General features: G+C 39.8%; 1 protein-coding gene across 1 annotated transcript in view; it reads right to left on the bottom strand.

Annotated features, from left to right (window-relative positions):
• Window positions 1-23,510, bottom strand: part of CLVS1 (clavesin 1) — a 165,806-nt gene that overhangs the window by 84,181 nt on the left and 58,115 nt on the right. The window contains exon 2 of the mRNA XM_008706729.2: window positions 11,124-11,298. Within this exon, the coding sequence (XP_008704951.1) occupies window positions 11,124-11,298 (175 nt within the window). The remainder of the gene's footprint in view (window positions 1-11,123; window positions 11,299-23,510) is intronic.

Here is a 23,510-nt window from a genome sequence, read left to right as displayed (position 1 = left end):
AAAGCCTATTTCCCATCCTTAACGTAGGCATTAAGGTTATCCCATGGAGGTAAAATTATAGATTTGTAGCATTAAGTGATAAAAAGGATTGTAAGGAATTATCTAGTCCAGCGTTGTCAAGAGTGGTCCCTGGTCCGACACATCCGGATTACCTGGGAACTTGTTGGAAATGTTTTCCCATTCACCCCCCTCTGCAAACCAACTGAACCAGATACTCCAAGGTTGGGACTCTGTAATCAGAGTTTTAAGAAGCCCTCCAGTGATTTTCCTGTTTGATAAAGTTTGTGAACTACCACTTTAGTCCAATCCTGTTGGTTTTTGCTGATAAAGAACCTTATGTGTACAGATGTTTAGCCATTTTCCCAAGGTTATCCATGGAGTTAGTTGCCAAACAGAAACAAACTCAATTTCCTAATTCTTAGTTGCTACGTTGGACAGTAAAGCAAGTAAAGAACTGCAATAAAACTTCTCTCTAATTTTCCACCTTAAATTTCTAAGCAACAATTTTTGTCATTTCTCATCATCTTTTGGGGCCACCCCTCCAACATTCTTGGTCTATGCACTTCAGGTGTAGTGTTTTGAATGGATTAGCCAGAGTACCTCCCATCCACTTACTCCTGCCAAGGGTACAGACAAAAGAGGTCACTTGTGTCTGGAACTATTGAAGTCTTCATTGTCACTCAGTGGAGAAAGCCTTTCTGAAAATGAAGTCAGTATAGAGAAAGTGTAACTGAGAGATGCAGAGAGAAAAAAAGACTGAGCTCTGGTGGCATTATTTCAACTTCACCTCCGTGACTAGCAGAGCCTGGAAGATAGACTAGCTCTGAAGCTTTCCGTTATGTAAATGTCTTTCCCCTCCATTTTTGTTTTGTTTGAGCCAGATTTGAGGTGCTTTTCCATCCCATAAAACCAAAGAGCTCTAATTGATTTTTTGGAAATGTGTATAATTTTAATACCTATGGCTTAATCACCAGAAAATGGGGATTACAGGGCAAGCGTTTCCACACAGGTTCTTTCAATGGTGGGGGGGGGGGCTTCAAGGCTGCTGAATACTGGTTAACTCTGTGGCACAAGGTCCCCTTGGACAATGACAGGACCAGAAATTCATAGTAGTCCATATTCCTGCAAATACATAATATATTCAGAACAGAGTCCCTGGATAGCCATGTCACACTTCATTTCATAATAATGAAAGGCAGAGATCTCTACATTGGTGAATTGAGAAATATTAACCTGGAACTAAACAATTCACAAAGGTCAATCCTTTGTCAAGACTGATCTTACACGGCTGTGTGAAGGCCTTGAATATATTCCGCTGCTGAAAGTCTCCAGTGGAAAAGTACGATGGAATACTTCTTCCATTACCATCTTTTTGCTCCCTTTCCTCCAGTTACCTCTATTTACCACCCACTATGGCTTACTGGACATATTTCTTGATAGAGTTGTCTCAACTCTATCCTCCCTCCCCAAACCAGAGCTCTCTAGATGCCAGTCCCACCACCACACTGAAGTGGTTTCCCTCCTTGAAGCCCCACTCCCTCAGCTTCTGTCAGGAGATGAGCTCGTGATTCTTCTCACAACTCTGCATCTCAATCTTCCCTTTCTCCTTGTGGGCTCCTCTTCATCTAACTTGTTCATTACATTGCTCATCACCTGGGTTCTTTTCTCCATCATTGTTCATCACTCTGTAGTTTTTCTTTGAATGATTTTTTCCCTTCCTACGATTTCAAATACCACCAACCCTCTAGACCCTATCCAGAGCTCTCCCCTCAGCTCAGACTTAATACAAACAATTCAAATATGTCATGGGATCCTAGACGCAACATGCCCGACATTCAAATAATGGGCATTATCACCCCACACCTGCCATTCCTGTCTGCCTGGTCTCATTGGTCGGTACCACCAACCACCCTTCACCCTAGCTGCACACCTAAGTTTTTACCTTGACTCCACCACTTTCCATTCCCAAGCATCCAACCTCCAAGCACTGCCTTATTTCACTTCCTAGGTAGTTATCGAATCCCTTCTATCACCTGTATTTAGAGTCTTATTATTTCTTATTTGAATTATTGCTCTTGCCTTTTAGTTATTCTCCCGCCTTTGAGTCTTCCCTGCTCATACTCATCAAATTGATCCTATGTGAATATAAGTTTGTGTTGCCATTCTGCTTCTACATATTCAGTGGCCCCCAGTGTCCTCAGGGCACACAGCTTTCTTGCCTGGTCCTTGTGTACTCCAGGAATACAAAATTCATTCTGCTTCTCTCTCTTATTGAGTATGCCTTGCTTCTATGTCTTTGCCTATATTATCCCCTCTACCTGAAATTCTGCCACCCTGTCTTCTCCTGGCTATTCTGCATGCACCTGCTAAGAATCAACTGATGTGTGCCTCACTCAGAATGCCATCTCTTTCTTTCTTTTTTTTAAATTAATTTATTTATTTTGAGAGAGAGAGAGTGAGAGGGGGTAAGGACAGAGGGAGAGGGAGAGAGAATCTCAAGCAGACTCCGTGCTGTGCATGGAGTCCCATGCAGGGCTTGATCTCACAACCCCAAGCTCACGACCTGAGCTGAAACCAAGAGTCAGATGCTTAAACGACTGAGCCTCCCAGGTGTCCCCAGGATGCCATTTCTAACACCTCCTGCCTGGGTTGGGATTTTATTAACCTGTAGCATATCCCCATTTCTTCACATGCTCATTGTTTTCATCATTGTTTATGGGTCTGCCTCTTTCGAATCATGACCTCTCAAGAGCAGGGACTGCATCTGTTTATTTTCATGACTGACTCAAAGACTTAGTAACTGTTTCTTAAATGGATGAATTGGGGCACTGGCTAGATCTATAATGCATGAGAGGGCAGAAAAACTATTTATCAAAAATATGCCAGGGATACACCTATTTAATTGGAAATGTTTTAAATAGGTCGTCCTGTTTGCCATCAGGATCACCAGAGTGTCATTAGCCCTAATTATCTTCCTGAGTTTAATTGATACTTAACAAGTTAGCATTACAGGAGATTTTTTATTCCTCTAATATTTCCATAATAACATATTGCACTATGGCAAATTCAGAATTACAGCTTTGTGGCTGAGAAGGTAAAAAGTAGTTTGTCTGGAGGGAAAGTGTTCTTCAAACATACCTGGAGTGTTCAGGAAACATGAATTAAGAAACTTCTTGTCAAAGTACAAATATCCTTTTCCCTCAATCTGTTTCATCTAATATTCTTTGATACATGAAAACTGAAAGGATCAATAAAAGACACCATAATTGTTATTGCTAAAGAGTCCTGCAGAATGAAAGAGGTGATTTTGACCCCATTAATCACCCAGCTGCAGAAGCGAGGGCAGTGGACTGGTTGGTGATAATTAAAAGGATCACACCACATGAATAGAAAGAAACAGCACCTCAAGTACCACAGCCTAGGCAGGTGGCAACAATCTGGACCTAAGTCATTAACTAAGGTGACCAAGGAGAGGGAGCCCCCTGTTCGGGGCCAGGGAGCGGGTGGTAAGATCTAATTTTCAAGGATCCACACAGACAGAGCTGGGACAATGGAGCACAATCTCATTTAAATCCATACATTAGAGCCACAGGAGCCCATGGATGAGGACTGGTCTCTTCATTCCTGCCATAACACTCCATCATTCAGTGAGCACGGACTGTGGCACTTGGTCCCAGGCACCTTTCACATACTATTCCATCTCCACCATAAGCCTGGGAGGTAGTGTTGCTATGACACCATATTTTACAGTTGATGAAACCAAAATCTAGAGAGATCAATGACTTGCCTGAGGTCTTTAAGTGGCAGACCCAGGATGGAAGCCCAAATAGTTGGAGTGGGTGCTCACCCACATCAAAGTGCTGCTGTATCAACTGGGAATGTTCTTGAAAGGTAAATTCCTGGGTTCTGCTCGAGATCTATGGACTCAGAAACTCTGGGAATGAGGTGCAGTGATGTGAGTGGTACCATGCCCTCCAGGGGAATCTGATGCACTGAGGCTGAGATCCCTTGATACTGTAACACTATCTGTTGCAGTAATGTTTCTCCAACTCTAACGTGCATGCAGATCACCTGGAGGACTCCTAGAAATGCAGATTCTGATTCAGTAGACTGGTCTGAGATTCTGCATTTCTAACCAGCTCCTGGTGATGCTGATATTGCTGGTGTGGGGACTACATTTTGCATAATAAAGCCGCAGCCTATATGTAGGCTTCAGGAAGCCTGGTGGGCTTGGTTCTCTGCTGTAAATCCTGTTTAGTTAGAGAGTATCTGACCCACATTCTGTGTTGAATGAATACACCAAGAGTCAGTACGTCTGCATGTCTGGGTCACTGCCTCTTGATTTGGTTTGAATCTGCTACTGGCTTGAAATGCATTTGCCCAACCTGCCTTTCCAAATTTCTAATCACGCTATACATTCATTTACCCTTGGGAACTCTCATGTGGCCCAGACTTTTTACTGTTCTAGTCTTTCGAGTGAATAGGGAACTTTGGATACTCCAAAGGAAAGTGAACATACCATATGTTTTAGAAAGGCGGTGAGACAGTAGGATGTGGGAAGGGGGTAGAGGGAATGGACAAAGGCAGGAAGCAGTGTAACAAATAGGGACGCTCAGGAGAGAGAAGATTTGCAGTTGGCTGAGCCTCTGAGCCTTGCTCCAAGTCCCCTCCCACTTTCAGGCTAAAAGATGGAAAAGCAGTGGACCTCCTTTTGCACTCAACTGGCTCAAAGCTGTTGGGAGTTTGAGGAGGGAGGTGGAGAAAAGGAGATAACTCTATCAAAAACATTTGAACATTTTGAACGTTCAAAACCGTTCCCAGGTGCTGCCGCTGCTGCTGGTACAACCACGCTTTGATGTAGGTGAGAGCAGAGTCCTCTATTAGTGCTTCGATCCTGGTTCTGCCACTTAAAGACCTCAGGCGAGGCATTGATCTCTCTAGATTTTAGGTTTGTCATCTGTAAAATGTGGTGTCAAAACCATACTACCTCATAGGTTTATGGTAGAAATTAAATGGAACGTGAAAAGTGCCTGGGGCATCGTCAGTATAAATCAAATATTTATAATATTTATGATATAAATATTCTAAAACCATCTGTAACGACAAGACAGTCACCCCATAAGCTTTGAATGAAGAGTTAATGAATAGAAAAAGTGTCCGATTGGCCAGGGCAAAATGACTTAAGCCCAGAAATAAGGAAAAAAAAGAAGAAAGAATGCTGCCAGGCTCTCCTCCAGGGAGTGAAAAGTAAGCCTCTTTAAACCCTTAACAAATGCCTGGGTCCTTGAGGGAATCAAATATTTTGTAAATAGCCTGCAGGGCCCAAGGCTCTAGTTCTTCCTAAGTGAAACACTGCAGCTCAGTAAGCCCTTTAAGGATCGGGGTTGGCTGAACATTGATCAATGCCGCGTGTTGATTGTAATGGTGGGGCTGGAGTGATTTATAAGAAATGATTCCAAAAATTGATTTTGGAGACATTACAAAGCTCCAGAACAGGACTTCAGCGTGTGGCTCATTCTGCCAGACTTCCTCAGCAGAATTGAGAATAATGCTGAGCTGTATTAAAATGGTGGCATAAATATTACTTTAAGTTTGATTAAAATTTAAACAAGTTGTAATGAACAGATACAACGGTTCTTTTAGACATTATTGACCGCATTTAAGAGATCAAACAGCCGAGTGAGAGAAAATGACTTCCAGGCATTCACAAAATTAGTATTTTAACTGAAGTTCTTTGAACTAATATTCATAGAATATTTATGTAACTGGGACAACTTAACATTCTAAACAATGACATTTCCTCAAAGCATTGCTGTAACAGGAGGAATGTATAATACATACACTATTAGAATTTCATGACTGGCTGATACAGGGTAACTTTTGATATAAAAATCTGATGATCCTTTAAAGAGCAGTCTTCTATGTGATTATTATTAAAACTCATTAATTCAGCCCATGAAGCACATAACCAATGTTCTACGCACATACCATTTTTTTTGATAATTGTTGTTAGAGGCAATATAATTACCTTTTTTTCATTGAGTTGTTTTTTTTTTTAGAGCAGTTTTAAGTTCACAGAAAAATTGAAGGAAAGAGATTTGCCACCTATCCCCTGCTCTCACACATGTGTAGCTTGCCCCATTATCAGCCTTCGCCCTTTCTCCCCGAATGGTGCATTTGTTACAACTGATGAACCCACATCGACACATAATAATCACCCAAAGCCTGTAGTTTACGTTACAGTTCACTCTTGGTGTTGTGTGTTCTATAAATTTGGACAAGTATTCATCATTGCAGCATCACACAGGCTTTGTGCCCGGCCCGTTCAGCCCTCCTCACCCCCACCCACAACTCCTGGTCACCACTGCTCTTTTTACTGTCTCTATAGCTTTGCCTTTTCCAGAATGTCATATAGTTGAAATCACACAGTATGTAGCCTTTTCAGATTGACTTTGTTCACCTTGTGATAAGCATTTAAGGTTCCTCCATGTCTTTTCATGGTTTGATAGCTCAATTATTTTCAGCACTGAACAATATTCCATTGTCTTGAATCACAGTTTATCCATTCACCTACTGAAGGCTATCTTGGTTGTTTCCAAGTTTGGGCAATCATGAATAAAGTTGCTATAAACATTCAGGTGCATATACATTTTCTATTCCTTTGGGTAAATACCAAGGAGCATATGGTAAGAATATATTTAATTTTATAAGAAACCATCAGACTGTCTTCCAAAACTGCACTCTCACCAGCAATGAGAGTTTTTGTTGCCCCACAAACTTGCCAGGATTTGGTGCTACTGGTGTTCCAGATTTTAGCCATTCTAATTAGGTGTATGGTGGTATCTCGTTGTTTTAATGTGCACTTGTCTGATGAATTTGGTGGAGAGCATCTTTTCATATGTATATTTGCCATCTATATGTTTATTGCCATTCCTTGGTGAGTGTTCAGGTCTTTGGCCATTTTGTAATTGGATTGTTCGTTTTCTTACTGTTGAGTTTGAGGATTTCTTTGTATATTTTAGATAACAGCCCTTTACCAGATGTATCTTTGCAAATATTTTCTCCCAGTCTGTGACTTTTCTTCTTTTCTCTTGACATGGTCTTTTGCAGAGCAGGAGTTCTTTAATTTTAATGAAGTCTAGCTTATCGGTTATTTCTTTCATGGATTGTACCTTTGGTGGTGTGTCTAAAAAATCATTGCCATAACCAGGGTCACATAGGTTTTTTTTTCCTATGTTATAGGATTTCTATAGTTTTGGATCTTATACTTAAGTCTGTGATCCATTTGGAGGTAATTTTTGTGAAAAGTCTAAGGTCTATATCTAGATTCAGTCTTTGCACATGGATGTCCAGTCCTAGCACAATTTGTCGAAGACTCTTTGCTCTATTGTATTGCCTTTCCTCCTTTGTCAAGGGTCAGCTGAATATATATAACTCACTTTCAAGACATAGAAATACAACTAGTAGACCCAAATAGAGGGCTGACACTGATTTGCCAGCCCAGTGCCCATCACCTCAATATTACCAGGTATTATTTCTACTTTCAGTATAACTGGGGACTGTATAAAACCAAGAAAAGAAACAGTTAAATGCCCAGATGCAAGCTAAAGGAAGCTTCTTGACATTACATTACAGGATAGTCCAAATATCTTTTGCTTATTATGGGAGATATTCTGATATACTGCCACGCCTCATTCAGGACTGAGGACTTATTCTCCAGTTGCTGGGGGTGTTGCCAGCAGAAAGTTTGCAGATAACAGTGCCCTCTGGGGCTTCAGGCTGAAGAGACCCATTTTGCCCAAACTTACAACCATTTCCCAGGGCAGCCGGTGCCCAAGGACTGGACAATATGGGAGTGCCAAAGTCTCTAATCAGGAAAAAATCTGAAGGGTCATCTTAGCCTCACAACACCTGAGGCTTTCTTTGGAAATGATTGAACCCCAGCTTAACTTCTCCTGCTGGCAAACATTCTTCCCCAGCTTCCCTTCCACAAGAGTTGACCCCAAGAGTACTCCCTAATAAATCTCCAGCCTGCTAATCTCTGTCAGAAGCCACTTCTCAGGACTCAACCTGCACAATTAGTATCGAAGGTTGCACTGAGCAACTGTCTTCACAGAGAACTACGAACAGAGGTAATAGGGCTAAAACTCATGGCTTTGGAACTAGGTTGTGATACAAAGTGTGGGATTGACCAAAAATGGTTTTAAATTCTCACTGCCCGTGCAGTGAGCTCCCACTCTCTTCTCCCTGTGGGAGGTGTTGTATTACCTATATCTGGGGATCATATCCCAGGGCCCCAAATTATCTAGGGTTTGAGCAGCAGGTAATTTGAGACAGCTCCTATAAATAGCTAAAACCCCAAACCAGATGGCCTAGCACAAAAGTGGTTTGATTATTCCCCCTGACAAAGCTGCTGTCTCACATCTACCCTACAAAAGGCAGAAGAGCAGAGAGAGCAAGTTCTCTTCACTGGAACATAGGACCTCACCCCCCTGTGATCTCCCACATATCTAGCAGACGCTCGAACTCTTCAAGCCTCTCAGAGGGCACACAGAAGGAAGAGCAGGGGCTTCTCTTCTCTCACTGACACTGGCCTTGCTTTGCTTCCCCTTTCTCCACAAGAGTCTACGCCTTCACCCCATCAACTGTGTTGTAGAATTTATCTTGAATCTTCATGGCTGACAAATGGAGCCCTGTATTGGATCTTCCTTGTACACACAAGTGTAAGCATGAAGGTGTGAATTCTGCTTAGTGCCAGTTATGACTTTTTGGAAATGTCAAAGGGGTTTAATGGCTACACTGTGGGTAAAAACAATCCCTGCAATGAAGACAGATCACTGGGAGAGCCAGTAGAGGGGGAGACCTGAATGTCTCCAAAGCTGGAGAGAGGAAAGCCTAGTGTGAGAAGTTGTCATTGGAAGGCTAGAGCTGACTGTCCCCTGTGAAGCAAAAGTAGCACCTGTCTGCAGTGACCCTGAGGGATTCTTCACAGTTGCCAAGACAACAGCTAGATGGTCCAAGGAGCCCATATCTTAGATGGAGGAACTATACCCAAGCTCAGATTCTCCTGGAACCATTGGCTACCTTCTCCTAGCAGGAGAGAATGCACCTTCCTCAGGGTTCCGAGGTCTTCACTGGCAGAATTCCTAGAAAATACTGTATTCCAACCCAGATAGCCTGACTCCAGATTGGCCTGATACTTTGCCACAGTCAAGGGAGCTTACATAAGGGGAGAGTAGTGAAGAGGTTCAGGCCATTGCTTAGTGAGATGGTGGGAGGAAGTACCTTCTCTCCACTATGACCCCGACCTCATGCATCTCCCCTTCTCCCAGTAGAAGTTATTCCTTAACCAGAATTGGACATTGTGTGAATCATCCCAGGCCCTGGTACAAGTAAAGCCCCAGATGGGAGCCACCTTGCCCACAAGAGGTCATCTAGTATTTCTCACAAAAATATCTTACGAGCTTATGTATAGCTTTACCTTTTAAAACACGTTCACGTGCATTAACTCAGTAAGACCGACATCAGCCTGGTGAAGTTAGCAAGGGACATATTATATAATCCACACATTTTCAGAAAGAAAAATTGGAGCACAGGGTTGGATAAAGGACATTTTCTTTCCTGATTTATGAAAAAAAATCTTATAAATACACAGAGCTTGAATCACAGCTACTTACACATGTAATGAATTATCTTTTTAAAAAAGGATAAAAGTAAATGAAGCTTATACTACCACAGAAGATCCTGGAATTATGGTCAGCACAATTATAGGGCATGAAATAAACCTTGCAGCTTGCTCTAAAACTTTGGATAAAAGCCATAAAGAGAGAGAGGTCAGACGTTCAGAGACTCAGATGAGAGGAGTTTGGAGAAAAGGAGCTGAAATTGACAGTAAGTGATTGATAGTGAAGAACAGACTGGTCTATGATTGGTATGACTGAGGCAAGGCAGGACACTCCACAAGGTCTAGAAATGCAAAAGCAACTTCAAAAATGTGCCCCCAATACACTGCATGATGTAGCCTCCCAGGATAATGTGGCATTCGTGGAAGAATGTGTACTTGTTCCTCCTCTTCTGAAATGCCTGCTTTACTTCTCCTACCCTTGAAATGGGAAACCATCTCAATAAAATAAGATCCATTCAATAAACACATTCATCAGAGGCCCACATGCTGCTGATATTTGTTGGAGGCCAAATATGAATAAGCCATAGTTTATTCTGAGAAACAGACCCATCAATAACACATCACACTAGAGTATGATGAGTAATGGAAATGGGTCTCCTACTTTTGCCCTTTGAAGAGAATGAGTAACAGCTGCTGATCTGAGAATTAGCAAATATTTTGCTTTCTACACATAATGGCCACTTATGGGGCGGTGTCCCCACTGAGTCAATCTTCCTACAAAATTAAGAAGGGACATGAGTAGTAGTCTTCCTGAACTGTGCCTTTATCTTGTAGTACAATTATAATAATGTTGTCACCAAGAAGCTACGCAAGATTGTCCCTCTGAGTTTGTTACTTTTCATAGAATCACTGGTTTTTAAACGTAGAAGGGACCCCAGAGGCTAACTACCCCAACCTCCACACTACACAAAATCCCCCTCCCCAAAGTCCTGACAACTGGTCATACGAACAAGAAGTAGAGATTTGTCTGCTTCCTTTGTTGGAGCCGAAGTGATTTACTTTAGTACAAACACTTCAAACACAGTGCATTCTGGGGAGTGAGGATCCATAGGATGCCTTTCCTCAGTGCAAAACTGCTTCTAGAAACCCTGGAAAGCCCCCTTGCCACCCCTATATAAGACATGCTCTTAGAGCAGATGTTTTCTAGTTTTCATTTTTGTGAGCTCTCAGATGGATTAGGCTAAACATCTCTGAGCTTTATTCATAATTGCTACAGTAGGTAATTTGTGCCTGTGGTAACAGTAATTTGGTGCTGTTAATGAAAATGAAGACTAATTAAAAAAAATTCTGACTCAGGCTGAAGTGAAAATATGGAGGATTCACAGATGAACTGTATCTAAGTTTTCCTTCCTATTCCCAAGGACAAATATTACTTTGGTTGAAATAAGAAAAAAGGACATCGTCATACGGGCTCGCCCTCTATGTTTGTTGAACATACCTGCAGCCCTTCAATAGCCAGTTTGAGGATTGAAGGGGTCAGTTTGGAGGCTTGTTTGAAGGAAAAATTACTCCAGTCTATAATTAAAATGAAGCCATTTATCTGAAGCTCCGGATCTTCGATAAGGACTTCCAGGGACAGTAGGATGGCACGGAGGATGTCTGTGAAGGAGTTCCTGTAGCCAAAGCAGAAAGGAGAGGCAGTGTGTGAATATTAGCAGGTGATCTGTATGTAGAGGGATGGCTGCCTCACGCCACTGCTCCATGAGCCTGACCTTCAGGGTAACACGGGTGTCCTCTACCCAAAGTGACTGAAAATACATTTGCTAAACTTCACAGGAATTATGCTTCAAGACTCACAGGATGGATACCTCCCTTTGATCCGACTGCATCAGCACCCACCCTGAACTTTATGAAGTATCTCTCTTTAGTGTTTCCATTGGCTTCCATCCTCTGCTTCTGGCACAAACTGATTGGATTTCACTGAAATGCATCCCTTACTCTGCTCTCTTCCTCACAGAGCTCTGTTCACTTGTAGGGCAGCAACAGGGCCATAATCACAGTTGTGTCCTCAGCGCCTAGCTCCTCAGTGAATCATTGCTGAACAAATGAGGTGAGACCTCAATCAGAGGCACTTATTTTGATTAAACACCCTGTTCCTTTCATATGTTTAAAATCTTGCTAAAAGTACAAAAACATCCATGCAATTGATGCTATTTTTTAGCTTCAGTTCTTGGATAGAGAAAAATAAAACAGGAAGAATAGCTTATTTTCATTGAAGGTTTGCAGAGTGTGATTCAGGAGGGAAATCGCTTTGAGTGCATCAGTAACTATGACAACAGGCAGACCTGAATATAAACGAGAGTGACAGTTCTCCGGTGTTGTATGTGTTTCTCCATATCAGATATTTCCATTCATCAGATGATTTTTGTGTGAAATAATTTTCAGACATGAAGAAATGATGGCATTTTCATTCTGCTAATTCTCCCAACAGATTATCTGAGCTATAAATCTAAAATCTTAGAGGATCTCTAAATTCAGTGCCTTTTTTGGTAAGTAGGAAAATATAAGCTTGCATGGCAAGTAATGGCAAAATTCATTACTTCCTTTGGGTTTACTGTTAAAATCAGAAGGCATCTCCTCTGTGAAATTAGTGTGAAATGATCAGGTTCTTGGTCATTTCAGCCTAGTTCAAATTCTAACCAACTTTAATGATTCCAGATTAGAAATCTGGAACATTTGAACAGTAAATCAGTAAGAATTTACTGAATGTCTATTATAAGCTCAGCATTGTGTTTTATATTTAAGGTTATAAAATAATATGTTCTATTTCTATTTTCAAAGAGCCCTTGATTTAGTTGGGGTAGGCTAGGAAATTAGCAACATTGAGTTGAAAGAGATCAATAAAATCTGAGTAGTCAGGGAGGAGTTTATGGAGTGATGAAAGCTTGGGATAAATCTTGAAGGATGGATAGGATTTTGATGGATAATTGGGAGAAGGGGAAGCAAGACATTTCAGGAAAGACGAGTGACAACAATTGAAAAAATAAAGATATACAGCCCATTCTGCTTCTGTGCGGTTCTGTTTAGTAAAATTTTTTTCTTTCTATCAAGCTAAAATTTTCCTCTTCCAAATCTACTTACTGGGTGTAGTTTTGCTACAAAAGAAAAACCTCAGGTCTTCCCATGTCACATAGCTTCAACTATGTAAACATGGTGATCATGATTCACTGGATAATCTTAGATTAAAAAAATATTAGGGGCGCCTGGGTGGTTCAGTCGTTAAGCGTCTGCCTTCGGCTCAGGTCATGATCCCAGGGTCCTGGGACTGAGCCCTAACCAGGCTCTTCTGCTGGGAGCCTGCTTCTCCCTCTCCCACTCCCCCTGCTGGTGTTTCATCTCTCGCTATGTCTCTCTCTGTCCAATAAATAAATAAAATCTTTACAAAGATATATATTAGTAACATTAACTATTTCTCATAGGAAATGGTTTTTAATACTCTTCTCATCATTACTGTTTTCTTTCAGATGTGTTCTTTTTTAACTTTAAGAGATATCAAATTCCGATTAATGTAGGATAGGTTTTCATTAGAACTTTGTTTTTGTTTTTGCATCCGCATCAAACATAATATAAAGACCAAAGTCATTTTCAGACACACAGCTTTATATTGGGAGCAAACATTAAATGGAGCAGGGGACTACAGATAACGAAAATATGGAAATGCCTAACAGTAAACTGGAAATGGCCATTAGTGAATTAGAAAGTCTGACCATGGATAAGCTTTCTTAGGAAGAGCACACACATGGAGAAAGTCAGGACTAAAAGGCTAAGACTTAGGAAGAGCTTATTTATAGTATTGAGTCAAAGGAAGAAGAATTAAAGAAATAAAAGATAAGAGGATCAAGACAGTATTAAGTTAAAACAAGAGAGAAGGTGCTTCAAGAAATAAGAGTATGATAGGTTACAAATGTTACTACTTGTTCTTTTGCCTTTGGGCATTGCCATGGTAAAACATGCTTCAGTTAGAGTGCTGGACCAAAGGGAAGATTGAGGAACACAAATCAGTGACTCCCCAGCCAACTAGCAGATCTTCATGAGAAGCAGAGCCACCCAGCTGAAGTCAGGCTAGATAAACTCAAGCTGTCTCACAGATGTGTGAGCGATAATAAATGATTACTTTTTTAAGCCACTGAGTTTGGAGATGATTTGTTACACAACAATAGCTGTCCGATATCAGAGGGTAAGCTAACCAAGTCAAGTGCAACAGCATAAAGTAGAGATAGCACCTCTTCTCATCACTTATCCACTTGTATTCACTCCCAAGAAAAGATATGGAACTCTGTCTGGAAATGTGGAAAACATTTTATGCATTTTCAACACCAGAACTTTACTGCAGGATAAGCATTTGTCAGTGAATGAAGTATTCTATTTATGGGATGATCTCAAGAGAAAAGTGAAATGATTCTGGACTTTATTACAGTTTCCAAATGTTCAAATGCTTCACTTTTCCAGAGGAACTGGATAAGCAGGAAAAAGCTGAATGGAATGTGTTTCGAATTATCAAGTTTAACCCCTGTTCAGGAGAGCAATCTCATCTCGTACTGTAGCTATGATCATTATCTTGAATTCCTTACTTCTTGGCTTCCTCATATGGATTTCCTAATCTTTTTCTTCATTCCTCATTACAACACTTTTGACTCATGAAATCCACCCAGGTTTTTATAATTTAAAAATACTTCTCAGACCAAATATTTTATGCATATACTCTTCCCTCAAGGAGGTTGGAGCATAAATCCCACTCCTTAAGTGTGGGTTGAGCATAATGGCTTCCTTCCAAAGAGCACAGTATGGAAAGGGGCAAACAAGTAAGTTTACCCTGGAGAAACTTGACAAACGCTACCTCAGGTAGGTGATTTGGGCCAACATCAACAGAGATAACTTCTGTTGATAGTACTGTCCCTTGATACGGCAATGAAAACGGCACTTTACCTCTGAGATCTTCCTCCCAAAAGAGCATAACCCCAGATTAATCAAGAGGAAAACATTAGACCAATTCCAATCGAGGAACATTCTATAAAAGGCCTGACCAACATGCCTCAACATTGTCAAGTTCATTAAAAAGCAAGGAAAGTCTGAGAAACTGTAACATCCAAGAGGAAGCCTAAGAAGACATGAAGATTAAATGCAATGTGGTATCTTGTGGGATCCTGGGACAGAAGAAAGATATCAGGTAGAAACTAAGGAAATCTGAATAGATTATGGATTTAGTAAATGAAAATGTATCAATATTGGTTTATTAGTTGTAGTAAATACACTATACTAATAAAGATGTTAATAATAGGGGAAACTAGATGCAGGGTATAGGGAAACCCTCTATGCTATCTTCATAATAATATATAAATCTAAAATTGCTTTAAATAAAAAGGTTTTTTAAGTGCTTACTAGAGTTTGTAATCTGTCATGGTAAGTTTCTATGAATCTTCTCTCAAGGTTTCTAAGCAAACCAAAATGGTCATGAACAATTCAGCTATCCTAAATAAATTGTAGAAATGTGAGCAGGAGAAGACATTTCCAGAATTTCTTCATTCTACTAACTTGTTTAAATTTTTACATTGCTTAATAAGTCCTAGAAAAAAAAATATTTTCTGTATTGTCTACAATCACAATTCCATCAGAGTATTTTATCACTTGTGTCAAAAGGAACAGATGAAAATGGATATTTAGAGCTTTTTACCCTTTTTCTATAATTTGCATGGCATTTATATAGTCAGTTATGGACTGTATCAGTTTTTGATTGATAATTAAAAGCACAAATGTGGTAATATATATGAAAGCACTATATAAACTACAAATTGTCAATGAAATGTAAAGAACTGTATTATTAAACAGTTAGTAGAAAACGTCAACTTCCCCCTCTCAAAGGATAATACATTTATATTCATTAGGACTTACTCACGGTTTATCTAAGGGTTTTCAACATTATACTGTGAGCATTTAGAGATTAGAAATAGTGGCTCATTATTAGGTTCCATTGTTTTTATGAGTGGAGCATCCAATATTGTTACCTGAGGCTTTAAAATTTAGCAACAGCATAATACAAATGAGATACAAAATAGTGGAAAATAGTAAGCCTTTTACCAGTGAGAAGATCTCTAAGCTTCAAGAAGTGACTCCTTTGTGCTTTCAATTTTTAGTAAAATTCTAGAACCTAGAACCTAGAACCTAGATCCTAGACTCCCATAAGAACAAAGCTGTGATATGTGATCAGATAACCATGTAGAGATACGACAGGCTTACCAGTGAGACTGTTTCTTAAAAGGAAGAGTGGGAAGCCTCTTAATCACTCTGAAATCACAGTGCATATTCTTATTCTAAGTTTTCTGTTGCGGCAAGAAGTCTCTTAATATTAGCAGTTAAAGCTTTTAGGCCGGCTCTGTCTCAAAACCTCTTAACTTCATGCTCAATATCATCAAGTGTTTACAGTTTTTTTCTTGGGAATATTTAAAAGTCCTTAAACCACAAAATGCTTTTGCAAATAGTTGGCTATCAAATATCTATGTTTTATTTTCAAATGCAGAAACATTGCATCTGAGCATGCTTTTATATCTCTTCATCCCATTGAGACTTCTTTCAAAGTGTAATTATTAAAATAATCATGGCATGGTTCTCATAGTTATCGACTATGCTTTCCCCTTATCTGATAATGATGTCCAAGCCAAGGTGGAGAGGAACATGTGCTCCATCTGTATCTCTTCTAATGCATTTTGGCCTCTGGACAGGGGAAGAACCCTATTTCGGTAAACTGGCAAAAGGGCTTGTACTACAGGGCTTGACATCCAGGCTCTGCCCCCCACCAAATATGTGACCACTCGTAGAGGGCTGAAGTTCAGTAAAGGCTAATTTCCTGCTCCTCCGTGTAGAGGCTTGTTGCAAGAATTATGCAAAACGATGTGCAAAAAAGCTTTGTGAATTGGAAAGCACATCCCAATAGAAGGCAGTATTTGTACTTGCAGGAACTATAGGGGTAACCCTCTTGGTCATACTGCTTGCATGGTGGTGATGGTAGCAGGACATTAAGTGTACAAAATTCAATTGTGTTCTGTCTAGGGGAACTTATTTCCTCCTCTTCTAGGGCTGAGGGTTTTCAAACCATGGTCTCAGATGGGAATTCTGGTGATATATTTTTCTAAATGAGTTCTAATAATTCTTATATGACTCAAGGTTTAGCTGGACAGTCTCTGTGTGTCATTGTGCACTGAAACAAATGAACATATTTCTTAATGGGGTAATCAAGGAAAAGTAAGAAAAAACAACTGTGTTTTGAAAATATTAGGTGCAAGGAAGATGCTAACAAAAATGTTTAAATTTGGGTGACTGGGTGGCTCAGTCGGTTAAGCGTCTGGCCTCAGCTCAGGTCACGATCCCAAGGTCCTGTGATTGAGCCCCGCATTGGGCTCCCTGCTCAGCCGGGAGTCTGCTTCCCTCTCTCCCTCTTCCCCTCCCCCCCAAAACAAATACATAAAATCTTAAAAAATATATAAACATATTTTTTATAAACTTTGCTGTAGTAGACTTAATATTTGCAAGAGCTTAATATTACATTTACTTTCCTGAATGTTAGCTAGAAAGTAAATTAGACAATTACTTTTCTCAGCAGGGATGATCACCCAGAGAACAGTGGCCTGGACTTAATTCTGTCTCACATGACTTGATGAGATTCATCTTTTCAAGAGTAGAGAGAAAGGGAGAAAGAGAAAAAGAGATCAGGGAAGAAAGAAAGGAGAAAGAAAGAATGAATGAAAAAGGAAAGGGAGAACACCTTGCAATTAATTTTTTATCTCTGTTAATTTTATCCTATTCCTGTCAGTGAAGAAAACTTCTGGATTTGTGTTAACACAAGAATATCCTTGTAACACCAGAATAATGAGTTGCCTCTTGGTTTATTATTAGCTGTAATATGGGAATATCTGGTTCTCAAAGCCTCAGCTTCAGATAAAAGGAATAATGTATTCAATACCATTCAAACGTAACATATCTGGCCCCAGTTCCTATGTGTGGCATTTAGATAAGGGGCAAGCTACAGCAGGTCATCTGCTTTCTGAATACTTAGTTCAGTTCAGATGACAGACTCTCAACCTAAATGGGATGTATCTTATAAAAACAAGTACAGTCAATTCTAATGTTTGTCTATCTCTACCAAGTATGACAGCAATACATGGAAAGAGCATGGGGCACTCATCCTTGGCTCAAACTCACTTCCTACCCAACCATTTGCTTATAGAGGAAAGAACACAAAAGGGTAATGATCTTGTCTAAGAACAGGGCTCTCATTTAGAACTAGTATAGAGAAAATAAAGATGAAAATGGTGAAATCAGTGTTTTGTCACTCAAGGAAAGCTTGAAGAAAAGAGGTTATACTTCTGCAGACCAATCCTGACAAGCCTATCCATCTCTCGCTACATACACAAGATTGTAAAGTATTCATACTCAGCATTCAAATGACATTGAAACTAAAGCTCTCAAATTCCAATCTGCTAGTGTTCTTCCTTGTTTGTGTTTCTGTGGCAAACAAGAATATAAATCATGTGTGTGTTTCTCTGTGTGTGTACACATACAATAACTCAAAATTAAAAGTTAATTCCCCTAGAAGTTGTCTTCCATCACATTCAGTTATTTTTTGCTTAAATGAAGAAATGGTTTGAGTAGATAAAACCTATGTTTTCATTGCATTTGACCCAGTGCTTCAAATTCTCCCTAAAATTGAAGAGAATGAAATTAAGACCAAATGCAACTATCTGCTCACTTAAATAGATAGTGCAATTTGTTTTTTTATTTTAGATTTTATTTATTTATTTGAGAGGGGGAGGGAGGAACAGAGGGAGACAGAGTCTTAAGCAAACTCCGAGCTCAGTACTAAGCACAGAGCCAAACATAGGGCTCAATCTCACGACCCTGAGATTATGATCTGAGCTGAAATCAAGAGTTGTATGCTTAAACATCCAAAAGAAAGGAATGGAGGGAGGAAGAAAAGCAAAAATTTGAAGAGTGAGATGCAAATGAGTAATGAGACCTTAATAAAGTTTCAAGTGAAATTCAAAAAAAAAAAAAAAAAAAAAAAAAAAAGAGTTGTATGCTTAAGTGACTGAGCCACCCAGGCACCCCCAGATAATGCAATGCAAATTTTTATCATTCAATGTCTTCTTTTAAATTTTTTGAAGTACCTGGAACTGGATAAGGAGTCAGGAGGCATTTATTCAAATAATTAACAAAGTTCTGCTTTATGGGAAACATGTAAGATAAAAGGATTTTTTCCCCCTTTTCTGCTAGTAGGTGGAAACTGGTAGGGGTTATTTAAAAATATGTATAGGGGAGGTAAATGAAGTATAATCATTGAAAGCAGTGAGATTTGGAGTTAGGCAGACTCTGATTAAAATCCTGACTGTTCTATGTGAGCTTAGTAAGTTATTTATCTCTCTGTGGTTTAGTTTTCTCATCTGCAGAAGGAGGATCACAGCACCTATGCTACTAGTAATGGTAAAGTAAGATAATGTATAAAAAAGCCACCACAGAGCAACTGGCTCATGACAATCCATAGAAGGTGCTAATAGTCACAGTGGTTTTCATTATTACATAAGTGAATATCGTATCAGATAGAAAGTAATAGGGGTTGCAAAGTGTTTGGGAATAATGAAAAAGAGATCACTTATGGCTGGAGGGGGGGTTGGGACATCTTCAACTGGGCTATGAAGAATGGGAAGGTTTGGACACTGGACATAGAAGGGAAAGGGTGGAAGGAGCCATATATACAACAGTAAGAGTTGAGAGCACAGAAGCTATGTATTGGGAACAATGGCATGTTTGCCTGTGCTGTGGAACAAAGTGAAAAAAATTCAGAAATATAGTCAGAAAAGGGGTTGTGACTTGTCTTCATTCTGCTTGATGGGAGAACCACTGAGTGTTTAGGCAGAGTGGGGAGGCAGTGGCAATTATGCTTTAGGGGATTTGGACTGCCATCTGGGAGACTGGAGTCACACAGACGAATTAGGAGGAGGTGACTACAAGGCATTAGGCGAGAGCTGAATGGAAATGATAGAGATGTGGGAAGAACTGCAGAAATGAGTACCCAGGATTTAGTTACAGATTACATGGAGGTGTCAAGAGAGGAAGGACAGTGCTACTAATTAAGACGAAAGGAACTCTGTCAAGTCAGAAGAAAGTCAGCGATGCTGTAGTTGTATCTTACAAAGGATCTTACATAATAAGAATGACACACAGTGTTGATGTGAGTATTAACATGATTTGACATCAGGGTTGTCAAGAGGGTGCCTAGGAATGCATGGTCATGTGGGGTCTATATTCTTGCCACACAAGTGATGAAATCCCTCCTTAAATTGATGCCATGTCTGCAAGCAAGAATATTTCCTGTCCTATTCATTAGAGACCACTTGCCTCTGTAGCCTAGACTATGAGCTTCGTCGGAGCTGGGAGTGTATTATTTGTCTTTGAATCCCTGGCAATCACCAGTACCCACACATAGTAAGTACTCAACAAATGATGCTTAGTGAAGGAAGAAAGGCAGGTGCTAAACAAAACTGTTGGATGTTCTGAAACAGTGAAAATGGACAAAACTCACTTTGCGAGCCCCAGCAGGGAGATTTTCCTCCTCTTCAATGTCTCTTATGCTCATTCCTAAGGGTAGCAGTGTCAGATGTGTGTCCTTAGGCACCTTTGCCATTATGGCTCATATTTATGGAATAATGTGCTACTGAGTAACATATATCCAAGAAAAGGAAAGGAAACTAGGCTTGAAGATTTGATTTCGGTTTAGGAAAGAGCCATGCGTGCATTCACATAAGGTTAGAAATGTCATTAATTAAGACTATGAAAATGACAATCTAGAAGAGTTAATAATAAATGCTAGATGGGAATGTTTCTAGATAGAAGTCTGGTATACCATGAGATTCTTAGCCCACTGGGAAAGAACTGGTCCCTAAATAACACTTTAAGACACCCTGAGATGTAAGTGAGGAAAGGGTTTATTTCATCCAGCTCTCTAGATGGGCATTGATCCAAGGTCTATAGGGAGCCACTGAAGAATTCAAAACCACCCCAATGGAAGTGAGTTATGAGCATTCCATCCATTAGTAAATGACTATGAAAAATTAATTTCATGCTTCTCTCTTCTGGTAACGCCCCTGGCTGAGGAGCTTCAGAAAAGTAAAAACTAGGAAGAGTCTCAAGGATGCAAATAAGTACCTAATATTAAATACTAATCACAGAGCTAGGATCATATCAGCTTAACTGAGGTCACAGACAGCAAGATCTCCCTTGATATGAGCGAATTAATGTGGATAATCACATTGCTTACTTCCAATGGAATTCAAGTGACATTTGTAGATGTTGCATAGGGTTCATAGTGATGTTCTAGTCACTACTTGGAATAGAATATTCTTTCCTGTCAGTCTGTCTGGCTCTTATAACAACAATATCACTTTCAGGATAAGAAATTGGACAGTAAGATGAGAAGCTATCTTAGGAAAACATCTATCCCATAATACTACAATGCTTTGAATGATTTTACCTCCTGAGCATCTCCACTTTGGTGATATGCTGCTGACACTCTTGCAATCAAGAGGTTCCTTTCCAAAATCATAAACCTTGATAATAGCGTGCAAGGCAACTTGAATTAAATAGTACATTAGCAAAACAACTCTATAGATGTTGCATTTCATGGAAGGCACACCTGTGACTTAAGATGGAAGTATGCAACCTCTCATAATTTTAATTAATGCAGAAAACTGCCTACTCCAATGAAAACTCCAAATCTCTGTGCTTAATAAAGAGGTTAACAATATCTTAAGACTGAGAATTCCCAAAGGTCTAAAATTAGTTGCCTGTAATTAGGAATCTCAACCCTGAAAAATATGGATAATTCACATCAGAAGATTTAATAGAGACTGATTGAATTTAGAGAGTCTGCAATCTGATTGAAGTTTTCAAAGTTGGTTTATCCTTTCCCCTCTTTAAAATTCTAGCCTCCTTAATCATAAGCTACTGAAACAGCAGCAAGCAATCAAATTCACGGAAGATTAAAAGGAGAGAGCCACAGGAAATCATTATGTAACAGAAAGGGAAATCTTATTTTCAGAGATAGTGTATTTTTATATATTTATTATCTACCCTGACAGAAATGCAACTTGTTAGATGATTTTCAGGTAGACATTCTTCTACCTGGCTATCAACCTTCAACTATTTTATCTTCCTTAAGACAGTTTAAGGTTATTGGATTCTTAGGGAGAGAAGGATATAAGGTTGCTGTGCCTTCATAGCTATCAGGCTCAGAAAGACCCTTAACACTGTCTATACCATTCTGAGTTTGAACACAGAAAGATAAACCTAATGGGAAGAGTTTGGGGTCTTGATCAACTCCCATAATGCTTAGTGATGGTTCACAAATCACAATAATGATAAGAGGATTGAGCATGCTTCTGAAACCAGGATAAATATATTCCCATGGCCCAGAGAGAAAAAGCTTTCTGCAAATCCCACCTATACTTCCTCCACAACCAGACATGTGTTTAACTTCAGCAGAAAAAAAAAATCCCCTTTGGAAGTTTCAGATGAAAGCTGGAGCCTGGAGTCCTGTGACTATAATAGTTAATTGGCAGGACCAGACGTATCAGAGTAGAGATGTGGGAGTGTCTAGAATTCTCCCAGAAGAAGATGCACGTGCACACCCACCCAGCCCCACCCAGCCCAAATCAGGCAGGTCATGGACACTAAAGAATGGTAATGCCCTCCCCTTTGCTCTATAAACCAGAGGGCTGGGAGCTCCAATGGACCCACTTACTGAGGCTCATACAGAACCACTTATTTTCACCCTACTTAATGCTAGGAATCAGAAGCAAAACAAAAGGTAACATTTAATATATTTATAAGAGAATAAACCTAAGCTCATCATAGCTGATGGGGCAATACAATACAAAATAAAACAAAGCAAAAAACCTCCAAAGAATAGAGTGTGCCTGGAGCTGATTTTGCCCTTCAAGGTGACTCTACGCATGAAAGCTCTGGGGAATTATTTTATGGAGGTGGTTAAAGACAACATTAGTTTCTTTTACTTAATTACATCACAGATTATCACTTGGCAATTCTCTAAGCAATTAGAGCCGGTGGTTATTATTTATTGCTGCCACTTAGTAGCTACACCACAGGAGATCCTGTAAAACATCAACATACATTTATCTGCAGCATAGGTCCAAAATATCCTACTCTGAATAGAACAGAATTTGGAAAACGTGTTACATATGTATATAGACATAATTCGTATATTTAAATATTCACACAAGGAGAAAATACAATATTTTAGGACTTGGGATTTTACTTCTCCTTGTTGTAGGAGGATTTTGATGCCTAAATGTAGTCTAACAAAATCTCAGAGATTGTAAGGGACCACTTAGAAAGATCAGCAGTTTAATTTCCAAAGAAGAAAAGAGGAAAAAAATGTAATGGTCAGACTCTGGAAAATTCTATTTCAAGTTTTCTCCTCTTCTTTAAACCTTGCTTGCTATAAACTGATGGGCTATTATCCATCCCTTTTCTACTAACCAAGGGACAAGGAGGGTTTTCCTGGTTCTGGTTCATACAGAATATTCCCAGAAGAAGGTGCTGGAACTTCCTGTCTCCTTGACCCACATTCAGGAATTGGAGATGGTACTTATGCAGCTACCTAATTCTCTGGATCCTGAGGCAACCTATAAGTACTGCAAGTAATTGCTGACCACAGCAAGCCAGAGTACTGGGGAAGCTTGGAGGGAGAGTGGAGTAAGATGGAGGTCGGTTCTTCCAGAATGGATTTACAGTCCAAATAGAATAAGGTAAATGACAG

The sequence above is a fragment of the Ursus maritimus genome, unplaced genomic scaffold (assembly GCF_017311325.1).
Source record: "Ursus maritimus isolate PB19 unplaced genomic scaffold, ASM1731132v1 scaffold_9, whole genome shotgun sequence".
In the NCBI taxonomy this organism is placed as follows: Eukaryota; Metazoa; Chordata; class Mammalia; order Carnivora; family Ursidae; genus Ursus; species Ursus maritimus.
Note: the sequence above shows the minus strand (reverse complement) of the source record. Positions and strands in the feature narration are given on the sequence as shown.